The 14,223-nt window shown below is 40.2% G+C and overlaps 1 protein-coding gene across 1 annotated transcript; it reads right to left on the bottom strand.

The window, feature by feature from the left end:
• Positions 1-3,593: 3,593 nt before the first annotated feature.
• On the bottom strand, positions 3,594-6,303 carry LOC142098533 (gamma-crystallin 1-like). The gene is made up of 3 exons (XM_075181370.1): positions 6,295-6,303; positions 5,450-5,692; positions 3,594-3,857 (listed from the first exon to the last, which is right to left on the bottom strand). Exons 1-3 carry the CDS (start codon positions 6,301-6,303, stop codon positions 3,594-3,596), a joined length of 516 nt encoding a protein of 171 aa, XP_075037471.1.
• Positions 6,304-14,223: the final 7,920 nt, after the last annotated feature.

Raw genomic sequence — 14,223 nt, 5'->3', positions numbered from 1 at the left:
AACTGAAGGAGTAACCTAAGATGGCGGTGAACCAGGAGAGGACAGTGTGTGTCATTAAGGCAAATGAGTGGAGTACTTGAAGAACAGGAGAGTGATTGACATTGTTAGAAGCAGCAGAGAGGAGTATGAGAAGAGAGAAGTGGCCAAATTACTTTGCTAAAAATAGGTAATTGATTACTTTAGTGTGGGTGGTTTTGGCCAAGTGAAGAGGGGGGAGCCTGATTGAAGAGGATCAATAAGAGAATGGGAGGAGAGAGAGTGGGTCAAACAATTGAAGACAAATTGTTGAAGAATTTTTGATGCAAAATTTCGCACAGACATGGGGCAGTAGTTGGAGAGAGAGGTATGGTCAAGAGAGTCAGCGTCAAGAGAGGGCTTTTTGAGAATGGCTATCATGTTGCTGGCAGCTCTCAGGAATGAACCACTTGCCTGGGGTAATTATCAGAGACACACCATGTCCGGCCATGTTATTTAGTCCTAACAGATTAGATAAATTGGGGGAGAGGGAGTTTGGAGCACATTGACTCGAGGGGACAGGTTATGGCAGAAGAGTAAGAGAGGAGAGTGAGGATCACAGACACAGTTATAGGAGGGAATGAGTCTGTGGAGAGTGCCAGGTTTGGGATTTAGATTGATGGATATATAGAGGAGTGACTGGAACTGTAATATCAAGGGCATTAGTGTGAGGCGATATAAAGAGAGACAACAGCATTGGGGAAGGCCTAAGAAGGAATTGGATGAAGTAGGGGTTCCAAAGAGCTTCAGAAGAGGATAGGATCAAGGCCATTAATTTGTTACTTTGGGTTGGTGGGGCAGGAAGTAGGAAGATAAAGAAGGAAAGATGCTGGAATTGGAGAAGTAGGAGATGTCACAGAGGTTGGTGAAGATGAGGTCAGCAATAGTGTTAATAGGGGGATGCTGAAATTCCAAAGAAAAAGAATGAGTAAGTTGGTGGAGAGGAAGTGGGAAATCCAAACAGCAAAACTGTCAAGGAATTGGTGGGAGTGGGGAATGGGGGGTAAAAGACCACAGCAATGCATTGGTAAAGAGGAGATAACAACTGAATGGGGTGAACGAAGGAGGAGAAGGAAAGAGGGGGAGCTGGGTGGGGGGATGTTATATATAGTCAGGATACGTAAGGATGCCTATACCACCACAATGACATTTACCAGTATGAGGATTGTGGGTGAAGGAGATGCCACCATAGGAGTGTGGCATGAAGGAGGTGGAGACTAAGGGGAATTTCCAAGTTTGTGTAAGGGCTTGGAGTCAGAAGGAGTGGAAGAGGAAGTGCCAATGGTGGGTGTGAGTTTTTTGTATATGAATCTAGAATTCTAGAGTGCACAAGCGAAAGGGAGGTGGGTGAGAGCGGGGATGGAAGTGAGATTTGAGGGGTTGCAGATGTGTGGTGAATGAGAGGTTTTTGCTGCAAAATGAGAGGAAGGATTTGTGGTGGGTGGAGGGACTGATAATAGGGATGAGAGAGGGCCTGAGCTTGCAAATGATTTCACCAGTAGTAAAGATGAGGATTTGGAAGAGGGAGAGGATGAGGGCAATGGATAATTGGAATATGGGATAGAAACAGTCGGTGTAGGTGAGGCAGAGATATGGATGAAAATGAGGATGTGCTAGCATTAGGAGAAGGTACAGGGTGGGGAGAAGTGTAGAGAGTAGGACAGGGGGAGGGCGAGAAATTGTAAACAGGGAAGGTTAGTGAGGTGAGCAGGTGGAAGGTAGTAAATCAACAGCATTAAGTAGAAATTGGTCAGACCAGTCAGTGATCAGTCCGACAACAGTAATCATTTGAAACAGGCAAAAATGATTGTAGTAGGCAATAATAAAGCACATAGAATACCTATGAGTACTGATCAGGACACAAATAACAGTGCAGAAGTGCACAATTGTGTTAGCAGGTATAGTGGTTAATGCCATGTGGAAGCACATCCCTGAACAGCAGGAATGTAGAAGTGAGTTGAATGCAATAGTGGTGGAAGAAGAGTTGAATAGAGAGTAGTAATGTGCAGAAGTGCAGTGTTTGAGACCTTGTAAAATCCTTGAAATTAGAGAGCAGGAAAAGGTCCAGTCCAAATCCAATTTCAACTCTTCATGCTAATAATGGCAGGTAAAGCATTATGCAGAGTTTTAAATCAGCATTTGCATGGCGAGTGAGTGTCTGAGCAATTAGTACAGCAGGCTAATTAACAATGTATAAAATTATGGTTATGTCTGCGCTGACTGGTGTTTAGCTGCCACTATAAACTTGCATACAACCTATCTATGTATGTATGTTAGATCAGATATATAAATACAGTAAATAGCTGTGGCGCTTATACTTTAAACAGGTACATCATATGCAATTTCTATAAAAATGTCCCGCATAAACAAACTGATGTTAACAGAATGCAGGGATATGAGATGATAGATCAAAACATAAACTTTCTTTAGGTGACAAGAAGAAGATAAGATCACAGTCTAAATCAGACTGCTTGATGTGTGAAGCATTCAGCCAGGGGAGAAAAGAAAACATCAGAAAAACAATATGGTGGAATCTGCGAAGAAACTAGAGAAGTGAAGAGAATAGAGAAGAAAGTCCAGACTCAACATTTCATGTTTTGATGTCAAGCTTATGGTGGCAGCCAAAGCCTGTCTGTGGCAGTCTCTCTCCTTCGTCTGTCTGTGCCTGTCTCTCTCCTTTCCCTGTTTATACCTGTCTCTCTCCTTCCCCTGTCTATGCCTGTCTCTCTCCTTCTTTCTCCCCATGTGTGCCTCTGTCTTTAATTGTGTATGTACACCTTTGTCTCCCCACCCTTCTCTCATTGTCCCCTCTTTCTGTTTAGGTGTCTCTGCATTTTGTGTGTCTGTCCTTTCTTTCTCCCCATTTGTGCGTCTCTTTCACCCTTTACCCCTCTTACTTTTCATTCCAAACAAGTTAGGATGGCATTTTTATGAATATGATATCATAGAATGACCTTATTTGCAGTGTCGTCTGTGGGCAGAACATGTCACCTCTAGTAGCTGGCCACACCCCTTGAATGACACACTACTACATTGGCCCCTACTGGTGGACCCTTCATACCTCAATCCAACACTGATAGTATTTCAGACATATGTAGTTCATGTAAGCAATGAAAATACATATTTGTGAATATTATAAAATGCCTTTTCATAGTGGTCCACTGAGTTTAGGACATGTCTGATGTTTTATTTTGTTTTATGAAATTCTGTAAAATTTTGATTTTAATCCAACAAACAATATATGTTTCATTTGCTCTTAGTCTATATATTTTGTAAACTAGAAGCATCCATATGTTTTGTACTTGCAATAATCGACACTATATAAGCCACTGGTCAATAGCCTTGACTTATGCCTCTGCATAAAACAACAATGACTAAAAATAAATGTCAATTTATTCTATTTATATACACATGTATTATGCTTGTAATAAAATATTAACCAAGTGCTTATAGTTGGATTTTTTTTTTTTATAAATCAAAAGAGTCACATTTATTGTCAGGACGTTTTATTGAGTTGCAAAATGAGAAAAAAAATCATTTTTTTCACAGAAAAGTATTACTGTATGAATTTACAGATCTTAAGCTCTTCTGAAGGAACCAACTCTTGGAGTCAAAGCACCCCAGTCATTGTATTTCCTGTACTCTCCAAGTCTCAGGTAATACTGACGTCCTTTATAATTGGGCAATTCATAAAAGATCCAGTGTCCCTCAAGCACATTGCATGAATAGATGTCATGGTAATTAAATTCTTCATAAACCTGGTGGCAATCTTCAGTAAACTCCACCGTGTGTCCCCTGAAGTCTTCCTTCTCATAGATTCTAATACGGAAAGTGCCACGGTGCTAAAGGAAACAAGTGACAATATTAACCTTATTAATAATTTATATATTTAATTCCTGTAATTTCAGAAATGGATTAAGTTTCCTTTCCTGCTGACAGTTTCCACATCTTTTTTTGATGGCCATCTGATCACATGCAAGATCCTGCTTCTTTTTTGGGGAGACGGATTTTTAGAGGACTGACATCTCTTTATTATTATTTATTACTATACATTCTACAGTATTTATCTGTTTTGATTATCAGTAGTAATAAACTATAGGACATTAAAGGGAAATAATATTAATGATCATATTTTATTGAATGGGTATAACAATAGTGCATAGCATTACAAACAATTATGTTCACATTTTAATAATATCAGGATATCAGGGGATAGATGGGATGGTCTCAATACTAAATAAATGTCTACGCCCTAATGGGAGTAGAATCAATCTAATATATCCTGTTTGTGTCATATTGTCTCCTCAGTGGCCATTGGGGCAGTATAGGCAATTAAGAGCATGGAAAAAGTCTTACATTCTTATATGTAAAAATCATTGGTCTGTTTGTTTGTTTGTCTGTCCAGTTCTGCATTCAGACACCCCTGCACTGATTGGGATAAAACCAATGCAAAGTGGTCCATTAGGATCCTGGCCAGGTTTTAGGGGGGTTAAGGTGCCAGTCGTACCTCCGGTTGCTGTATGTTGGGTAGGGAGTCTGTTCTGAGCCTTCCACTGGATGGATTTGGACTTTAACATTGGATAACAGAAGACATTCTAGGGGGTTGATATTTCAGTCAGACCTCCCATTGGTGTATGCTGGGCAGAACATTGACCCAGGCAGTCTGTTCTGGCCCTTCACTGAATGGATTTGGATGAAAACTTCACAGAGGGGTAGCAATTGGTCTGGGATGTCTAATGGAGTGTTTGGAGTCCCGGTGAGACCTCCCGATGGTATATGCTGGGCAGAACTTTGACCCAGGAAGCCTGTTCTGGTCCTTTCACTGGATGGAATTGGATGAAAACTTCACAGAGGGGTGGCAATTTGTCTGGGATGCCTAATGGAGTGTTTGGGGTCCCAGTCGGATTTCCCGTTGGGTACGCTGGGCAGAACTTTGACAAAGTTATCCTGTTTTGGACCTTCCACTGGATGGATTTGGATGACCTTTTAGCTGCTAACTAGTTTTAAAATGTTTAAAAATCAACTCATTGATAACTTAATAACTTTTAAATCCCAGTTACTTCAGCTAGTATTATATATAAATACTGTCACTCAAACTTAAAGCAGTGCACATGAGAACATGTTATGCAATATTTTATAAGGATTATTGCATGAGTAAACAAGTGTCATTGTTTACATCAGATTTTCATGGGTCAAAACCCAAATATGGATCAGCATATCGTTCACAGTGGGTTCCAGTGAGCTTTGCTTTAGAAATCTATTGTGTACTAATAACTTCTAGTAAATTTGTAGACAAGAATAAAGTACAAGGAAGTATACTATTAATCAAACCATTAATCATTTACAAGAGTTATCTTACTTTTTTACTCTTTTTTAGCATATCTGCTGTAGATAACAGTTATATATTTTCCTCAATATCAAGGTGACTACATACCTGAGGAATAATATGGCAAGAGTTGATGGAGTCATTGAATCCCATCCAGTGGTGGAAATCAGGATATTCTCCTTTCTTTAAAAAATATTGATATCCCTGATTGTTTGTATGTTCATACAGCATCCAGTTTCCATTTTCCACTTTGATGGAGTTGCAGCGGCTGAAATGGTCGTGGAGATTTATATTGTCAGAATTGCACTCATAGGAGCGACCCTGGAAATTCTTGTCCTCATAGAAGATGATCTGATAAAATAGAATCCATACCTCATAAAATGTAATTTACAAAGTGTAGATACCCAGAATACTGACAGAATACAGGTTTTATGACTAACATAGGTGTATCTGTTAACTAATATTTTACATTTGTGATCATTTTAATAAAGTGCACTATTAATAATCATGGACAATGTTAACTGAAAGATATTACTTTTAATTTGTAAACCATATCTAGACTAATATGTCAGTACCATTTAATATGTATTAATATGCATTTAATAATTAACAGTTTCTTTGTCAACTTCTCCACTACAGTATAAAATGCCCTATGTCCTACATTCTCGAAACATAGTTTATTTTTCTAATTTTAATGTGATAAGCTCAATACACAAAGGCTGACAATTACAAATAGAATCAGGCATCCGACTAGTTTTCAACTAAAGTTAATGAGCAAGCAGTTATATGACACATTAATTCAAAATTATAACATGTTTTAGTAAACCATCAATTGTTCACTTAAAATGTGCTTGAAATTATTATTTAATATTTTCTTATTTCTTATTTTCATTTGGAATAATGTTAATAAGCAAATAAGTTAAATACAGTTATGATTGCTCAATTTACAGTACCTTTCCCATTTTGACTCTAGTGCGAATCCTGGATCTCTGAATTACAGCAGCACACACTCCTATTTATATACATCGCTTTAAGCTGGTATGGAACTCCTTAACAAAAGACATTTGAGCTTTATTTTCAAAAAAAGGGTGTGCATTGCCTTTTTTTCACTGCATAGACTGCAGTGCTGGAGAATGTTCATTCATTCTATAGAACTATGCTGCTTTGTTTATTACAATCTGTAGCCTTTATCTTTTGTTTAGTAATTTTTAGTTAGAAAATCTTCCTTCATGTGAGAAGAAAATATTTAAGGGGGAGTAAGGTGTAAAAAGCAACCAAGAAGTTCAGAATTTTACAGTAAATAAATTACAAAATTACTTGTGCAAATGCTGATAATCAGGAGTTGGACCTGCAAGGCACTGATAAAAGGCTTCTAGGCAGTTTCCTCTCTCTCTCAGTCCTGGGGAGGTGGTTGGATGCCTCCTGAGAGACACTGCAAACTATGACCAGTAAGTCTTGTAGATTTTGTGTGTGTGTGTGTGTGGGCAGGGTCGGACTGGGCAGCCGGAGTACCAGGTTAGTCCCTGGAGGCCCCCCCCTGCCGAATGGCAAAGCCCCCTTTTTGATGGTGCGGGGCGGGAACCGTGCACTAAGGACCTGTGCAAGTGAAGGAGCAACCTGCACCTCTCTAATACTGAGGAGATTCCTGCTCAAGCAGGAATTCCTCGATAACCTCTGCTGTGCTCCAATTGACTGAGCGACATCAAGCAGTCACTATCAGAGCTTAGACACGCCCCCTACCCACACTGCCCCAATTCACAGAAGAAAGATGTTGGAGACAAGATGAGGTTAGTATGTGTGAAAGTAAGTGTGTGTGAAAGTAAGTGTGTGTGTGGGGAAGTAAGTGTGTGTGTGTGTGTGTGTGTGTGTGTGTAAGTAAGTCTCTGTGTGTGTGTGTATGTGTGTGTGTGTCTGTGTGTATTTCTGTGTTTGTGTATATGAAAGGCTTATGGCAGCAGACAGATTATGTTTAAATTAATGGATGTTTGGTGTTACAATGAAGTGAGATGAGGGAGTGCCTGATATTAATTACTTATTCAAACAGCATTATTACATTATTACATTCCACAAAGTCAGATACAGCATAGGAACGGCCTTAGAGATGAGAACTACAAAAAAAAAACCAATAACTGTAAACACAACAAGAATATAATAGAGACTTACCTGCAAAACGACAAAGCAGATTTGCGAAGAGAGCTGCATGCTGACAGCTACAAGTTCCGTTGACAAAGCTGGCCGGCACTTCATATTGACGTCAGTTAAAAGAGCGACATAGTGGCGTGTGCATATAAAGCGGCGATGTGAGGACCCCACAACTGCACACTTTAGTGTGTAGTTGTGGGGTATATTAATGGCACAGTAGGGAGAAAATGTATTAGTTCTCCTGCGACGCCGATCTTCTTCGGTAGGATGGGGGCGTGCACCACCTGTGAACTTGGAGTTTGTTACATCATAGTTCTTGGTAAACAGTAAATTTGTAAAAGCATTTTTAAAAGATGATGTTTGCACTGATTCAGAATCAGAGACGGTTGGTTGAGGCAAATCAAGAGTATTTGAATTGTGAGAAACAAAATCTGACAGTCTTTTTAATCACATTGCCAACTCTCCCTGAATGTCAGGGAGACTCCCTGAAATAAGGTTGATATCCATCACTCCCTGAAGAGTCTGGCATTCTCCCTGATGCTGAGCCAGTACAAGATGTGGTTGGCTTCGCCATCTGTGGCATGATGACACAGTTCAGAAATTGTGTCCTATGTCCATGCATTCTCTAGAGATTCATTAGCTGCTTTTCTTTAACGCATAGCTGCCTACTCTCACGGAATGTCCGGGAGACTCCTGCATTTCTGGAAGACCTTCCGGGAGAGCAGGGCAACCTCCCGGTTCTCAGCCACACAAAAGATAAGTGGCGGGGGGGCTTAACGACATAAATATCGGGTCATCTTAGCCCCACACCTGCTGTAATTGGCCAAAATTGTGGCAATCGTTTAGGGGGCAGGCCAAAATGATGCGATTTGTCAAGCCCTGCCCCGTAGGCCCACCTCCCCCGGTATCTCCCTGAAGCCAACGAGGAAAATTTAGCAAGTATGTCCTAAATAGGTTCATAAGTAAGGCAGAAAACCGAGTCAGCTGAGATCGTAATAAAATTATATCTGCTTGTAGAGTCTGTAGCTGAGGTAGCTCAATGATTTGTAATTCAGACATGTTGCAGGAATAAGTGAATGAAAACAATTGCAGGAAAAGTCCCAGTAATAAAAATCTGAAGAGGAATCTATCACACAGCTACAAAGCAGTTTTTTGGGCAGGTCATACTGTCACACTTCAATGGAGAAATCACAGCTAAGGAACCCAGAATATGGTGAAACACACAATGTTTATTCCAGGATGGTACAAACTGGATAGCGTAAGGATAGAATGTGGATTGCAGGGAGATGCAGAAAGCAAATACCAGGAACATGGCTGATGCACGAAACAGGTAATATAAAGAAATCCCAGGGAACAGGTGACACCCAGTCACCCAGGAACAAGCTAACACCTAGTGATGAAAGGGAAGGCACAATAGCAGCACCTCTGGTGAACAGGTACTGCAGATAATACATAAAACACAAGTCCAAAGTCCAGGAGGCAGGAGCTGCCAATGCACAGTGCAGCAGACAGATCCTGAAAATTGCTCTGTTCCTGTTAGGAACTCCCAAGCCAGTACAGTGAAACTCGGGAACTACTCAGAAGGCCAGGTGTTCGCTGGAGCTCCTAGTGGTGGGGACAGACTGGGCTGCAGGCCGACCGAGGGTCGAGTGACGTATACTGACTTAAAGGAGTTCCCAGAAGTGGAGTGATTGGCGGGCTATAGTTAAGTAGAATCCTAGGTCAAAGGGTCACAGGCACAGATGCAATATCCAAAGACAAGCGAAGGGTCAAACACACAGGCAGAGAAGCAAAATCCGAAGTCCAGGCAAAAGGTCGAGGTCAGAAGAGAAGGGTCACAGGTCCAATAACAAGAAGGGGTCAAAACACGGGTAGTCAAATCCAAGGTAGCAGGAACCAAAACGGATAGCACAAGCAGGCAGCAGGACTGAGGACAGAACGCTATAACCGGCAGTGAGGCTGCAGACCTCACTGCCTTAAATACCAGTAGTGGCCAATCAGAGCCTAGCTCTGAAATCACATGGGCAGGCTCAATCCTGCCACATAAATCAGCCCACAGGCTTGTGGGCGCTTCTGCGCATGCGCCTGGCTGTTCCCAGCTGCCGGGACGCAGCGCCCCTGTAATTAGCGTCCGACCGTTGCCCTAAAGTGATAATAAAAAGCCTACTTATGATATAACAGATAATAACTTTTTACAAAGGTTTCAATGACTGGCCAGTGTAAAATCCGAATAGGGTAAATAGCTACAGTAGGAAATTACGTCATTTAGCATGCATAGAGTGAAAATGCTGGTTTTAAAGTGGCGATACCCACAACCCACGCCATGTATAATGCAGGACAGATGTGGGGTCCAAGTATTGCCACTTTAAAACTGGCATTTTCACTCTGTCTATGCTAAATGACGTTATTTCCCACTGTAGCTATTTACCCCATTCGGATCTTACACTGGCCGCCCATTGAAACCCTCATAAAAACGTATTATCTGTTATATAGTAAGTAGGCTTTTTACTATTATTGCTCTTATAGCAATTGTTATTGTGCCTTCGTTTAAAGCTATGTTGGCTTTCCCATAGGCGTTAACTCGTATCCCACCCCTGCACATAGTGTGCGGCTGCAGACAGAACATGCCCGATTGCCCCCCCCATCCCCGGATCCGCTAGTAGATCTTCCCATTGTGCACCACTGGCCCGGAGGTGTGTATGTTTGGGAGTGTAGGATAGATAATTTGAGTCAGTGTGTATGAAGAGAGCGATTATGTGTGTGTGAGCCAAGCTTTGCATATACCTTCCTGCTGCCTGACACCCCATCTGCCACACTCTCCCTCCCTGCTGCCAAACATCCCTTCTGCCACACTCCCTCTCCCTGTTGCCAGACACCCTAACTACCACAACCTCACTCCCTGCTACCAGATGCCCCATCAGCCACACTCACCTACTTGCTGTCAATCACTCACTGCTGCTATTGTTCCTCCCTTCTTCTGTACCTCACCTACTACCATTCTCTACTATCAGAATCTAGGCTGGTTTCTCTGCACCGATGTCATAGTTGAACTGGAGACATCAGAAGAGAGGAGACAGAAGAGAAAGAGACAAAAAAGAAAGAAGGAAGAAATAACTGTGATACAGGTAAGTGCATGGACAGTATTTTATATATTACTATTATAAATATATATTTCAGAAATAAAAATTGTCTTTCAAGTGCAAAATATTTTACAACATTGATAATATATAACTTATATAAAATGTTGTGTTTTTTTTTACTTAAACTTAGTTAAATGAATAAAGTTTTTTCTCTTGGTATGGACGACACTGTAGCTTGCCAGCGTTATGCTGCTACTTCCACTTGAACTGTTGTTTTCAAACCTGCTGTCTGACTGACGTGATAACTTACTCACTAACTTGAGACGAGCAGCAGTGAATTTGAATAAAGCATTTCAAGTGGAAGAAGCAGTGTAGCGCTGAGGAGCTACAGTGGTTTCCGTATAATTAACAAGTGGCAAAATAAAAAGTTAAATGTATATTGTGAGTTGACCACACCAGATCTAGTGGCAGGCTTGACTACATGGTGGCTGTCCATGCCTCTTTGCAGTTGCGACACTGTGTGTGAGACAAAAGGTCCCTCACTTGAGAGAGGTTGTTTCTGTGTTTAGCTAGTGCTGGACAGACAAGGCATTTTATTTATGTTTTGTTTGTTTTTGAATAAAACTAGATGTGCTCAATCAAACTAAAACAATTGACTTGTGTGATATCCTTGGCTGACCTGTCTGAAGTGCATCTGTCGACCCAGAACACGGTAAATAAATAAAAAAAATAAACGCTCCAATCCACTTTAACACACTCAACCTGAGATAAGCAGCATGTAGGGAGATTCTCACAAAATCTCAGTACTGTATATATAATATCTAATCCTATAGCGCTCAGTACCAGGACATAAATACAGACGAACAAATAACCATCTAAAAATAAATATAAAAAAAACCCAAATAAAAATAATAATAATAATAAATAAAAACAATCAAAAAAATATATATAATGTAACCCTGGTCTGATTAGCTCACATGTGCTGGAGAAAGCTTGCAACTGCACTTCAAATTCTGGACATAAAAATTGCATGGAAAATTTAAAGTGACAGACACCGTGGAGAAATACTTGTATTTAAATGTCTGTGCATGTTATGTGAATAACAGCACTTAAAAACAGGATTGCTTGTGTTAAAGTGCCCAAATATGAAAGACATCATTAAAACCTTGCTCAGCAAAATGCCACCAGGATGCAGCACTTACCTATTGAGGAACACTGGAGGCAACAGCAGGTGGATATTGAGGAATCCCGGAAGTAACAGCAATCTAACCATCAAGCCCTCAGTAAAGTGGTGAGCTCTGTTCAAGAGGTAGAACTCAATGGGGTATATTTATATTTTTCAAATTCTAGCTATCATTTTGTAGAATGCAGTAAAAATGACAGCTAGAATCTGATTGGTTGCTATAGGCAACATCTCTACTTTTTCAAACCCGCAGTTTAGTAAATCTAGCCCAATGTCTCTTTCAGTGAGGAAGGAAAGTCTCAGGAGCAAGACAGAAGAATTCTCTGATTTGTGAGCCGAGAAAAATAAATTGCTGAAACAAGATTTGAAGTTACACAAGTGGAATGTTTAAAGTACTAGCAGCATATAGAGCACATGGGGAGATAAATAAACAAGCTGCAAGATAGTTTGACTACAGAGTATGAAAAAGTTCAGGTAACCGCAAAGACAATGGCCCAACATAAAGAGAAACTGGATCATGGCCTACAGCAAATTCAATCTTAGATGTGAAAACTTGAAGCAAAGTTATTGCCATTGCAAGACTCTAATTCTGAATTCAGTAAGAAAAGTGGAATGCTACAGGTGGAAATGAAGGAAGATGTAAGATGACAGCTCACGGAAGAGACTGAAAAATTGAAAAGTGATATTGCAAGGGCAAATGCAAATGTCAGAGTACAAAAGAAGAAGCAGCCAAACTGAAGAATGAAAAGGAAGATCTGAAGAAAGAATTTAATGCCAAAGTCTTAGATATACAAGAGAAAATTAAGACCATAACCCAGGTTAAAATTATTGGAAGGTGATACAAGACTCTGTATGAAGAGTTAAAGATTCCGAACAATAACCTGGGTGCTGAGACCTTTTCAGCCTAGGCAGCACAGTCAGAAGAATGAACTTCTCAAAAAGAATTAAGGAGGATTAAGAGCTTCTGGTGCCCAGAATGAAGCAAAGATATCAGCAATGGATAGCCAACAAAAGTCTGTAGCAAAAAAATAAAATGAAGCTAAATTTCAACAGGAACAAGTCTCAAAAATTCAGTCAAAGTTGTACAAAGTTCAAAAAGACCTTCAGTACAATACTAAATCTATTCAAGGCAATGTGGAGCAAGTTAAAGACGTCCTGTCTCAAAACATCAGCAAAATACCAGGCGTTAAGGATAACTTGGAGAGGTTTGACCATGACTTTGAGGCACATTCCACTTGAATTTCAGAAAAAGTAAAGTAATTAAGTGATCTAGAAGTATAAAAATATTCTACCAGAGGTCGAAGTCACAAGAATCAAGGAAGTTCGTAATGTTCTCCAAAAGGTGATGCAGACCTTGAACATAGCGAACCTGTCTCTGCAGTAGTTGAAGAGACTGAAAAGTCAGCTGCACCAAGAAGCTTAGTTCCTTTCCTCATCTTTTGCTTTGCTGAAAGTGGTGCAGACGAAGTATGTGGCAGCAGATGAACTGATGAGTACACCTCACCAGCTCTTAGTTCCACAATGACAATCTCCACTGGATTCTGGTAAGAATGTTCCAGGGAAAAAAGTGCTTTCCAGTGGAATGAACTGAAACATACTGTGGAAGTCAAATAATTGAATGAAGTCGACAAAATTAATTAATATTGGTTTACCGTGCAATTGTGATTAGTACACCACGTGTAAGGATGCAATCACACTGATAAATAACACACACTTACATTCACACTCTTACTGGTAAATAATACACACTTTCTAAAAAGTTCCAATTCGCACTTGATTATTTAATAGATTAATTAAAGGTTATTTATGCACAGATCATATCACTATAAAGGTATTTATGGTTCAGGTCCGCTAAAATGTAAAGAGTTTGGCCTCATATTAAAGCATATTTCACCAGCAATAATCCGGTCTCGACAGAGTAGTGCTCGCATCCAGCGAGTGCTAGTTATGAGCAATATAAGACTAATACTCAAAAGCACTCTTCTTATGGGTCAGTTTAAACTATTTCTTCAGCGAAAAGACATGTACGCAACAGTTGAAGTGAGTTGCCCCCTCCTTTGGGAGAAGATCAAATGAACTGACCTATGACCAGCAGTCTTCTGGAACATCGTTAACCCTGGACCAATGAAGAACTCTCTTAGTGTATATTTTGTGACATCATCAGTGTTTTTTCTAAACTTAACAACATAAAAGCAGCTTCTGAACAGACATCAGGATTAAAAGACTATTCCTGGATCCCGGGCTGCGTAGTGTATGTATGGGTTGTACTTTTTATTATTATTGTGTTCTACTTAAATTTGCTTTTAAATCTCTTTTGTGCTATGGAATCACATTAATCACATTGGACATTATTTATTGATAGCGACAATACGTACATAGCTATATAGAGACTGTAGGTTCAGAACCTAGATATTGGCCAGTTATGCCAAGAAGGTCCCTACCTTGTTTGTGCTGTGATAAATATGTGGACAGATGTT

This window comes from Mixophyes fleayi, chromosome 7 (genome assembly GCF_038048845.1).
Source record: "Mixophyes fleayi isolate aMixFle1 chromosome 7, aMixFle1.hap1, whole genome shotgun sequence".
In the NCBI taxonomy this organism is placed as follows: domain Eukaryota; kingdom Metazoa; phylum Chordata; class Amphibia; order Anura; family Limnodynastidae; genus Mixophyes; species Mixophyes fleayi.
Note: the sequence above shows the minus strand (reverse complement) of the source record. Positions and strands in the feature narration are given on the sequence as shown.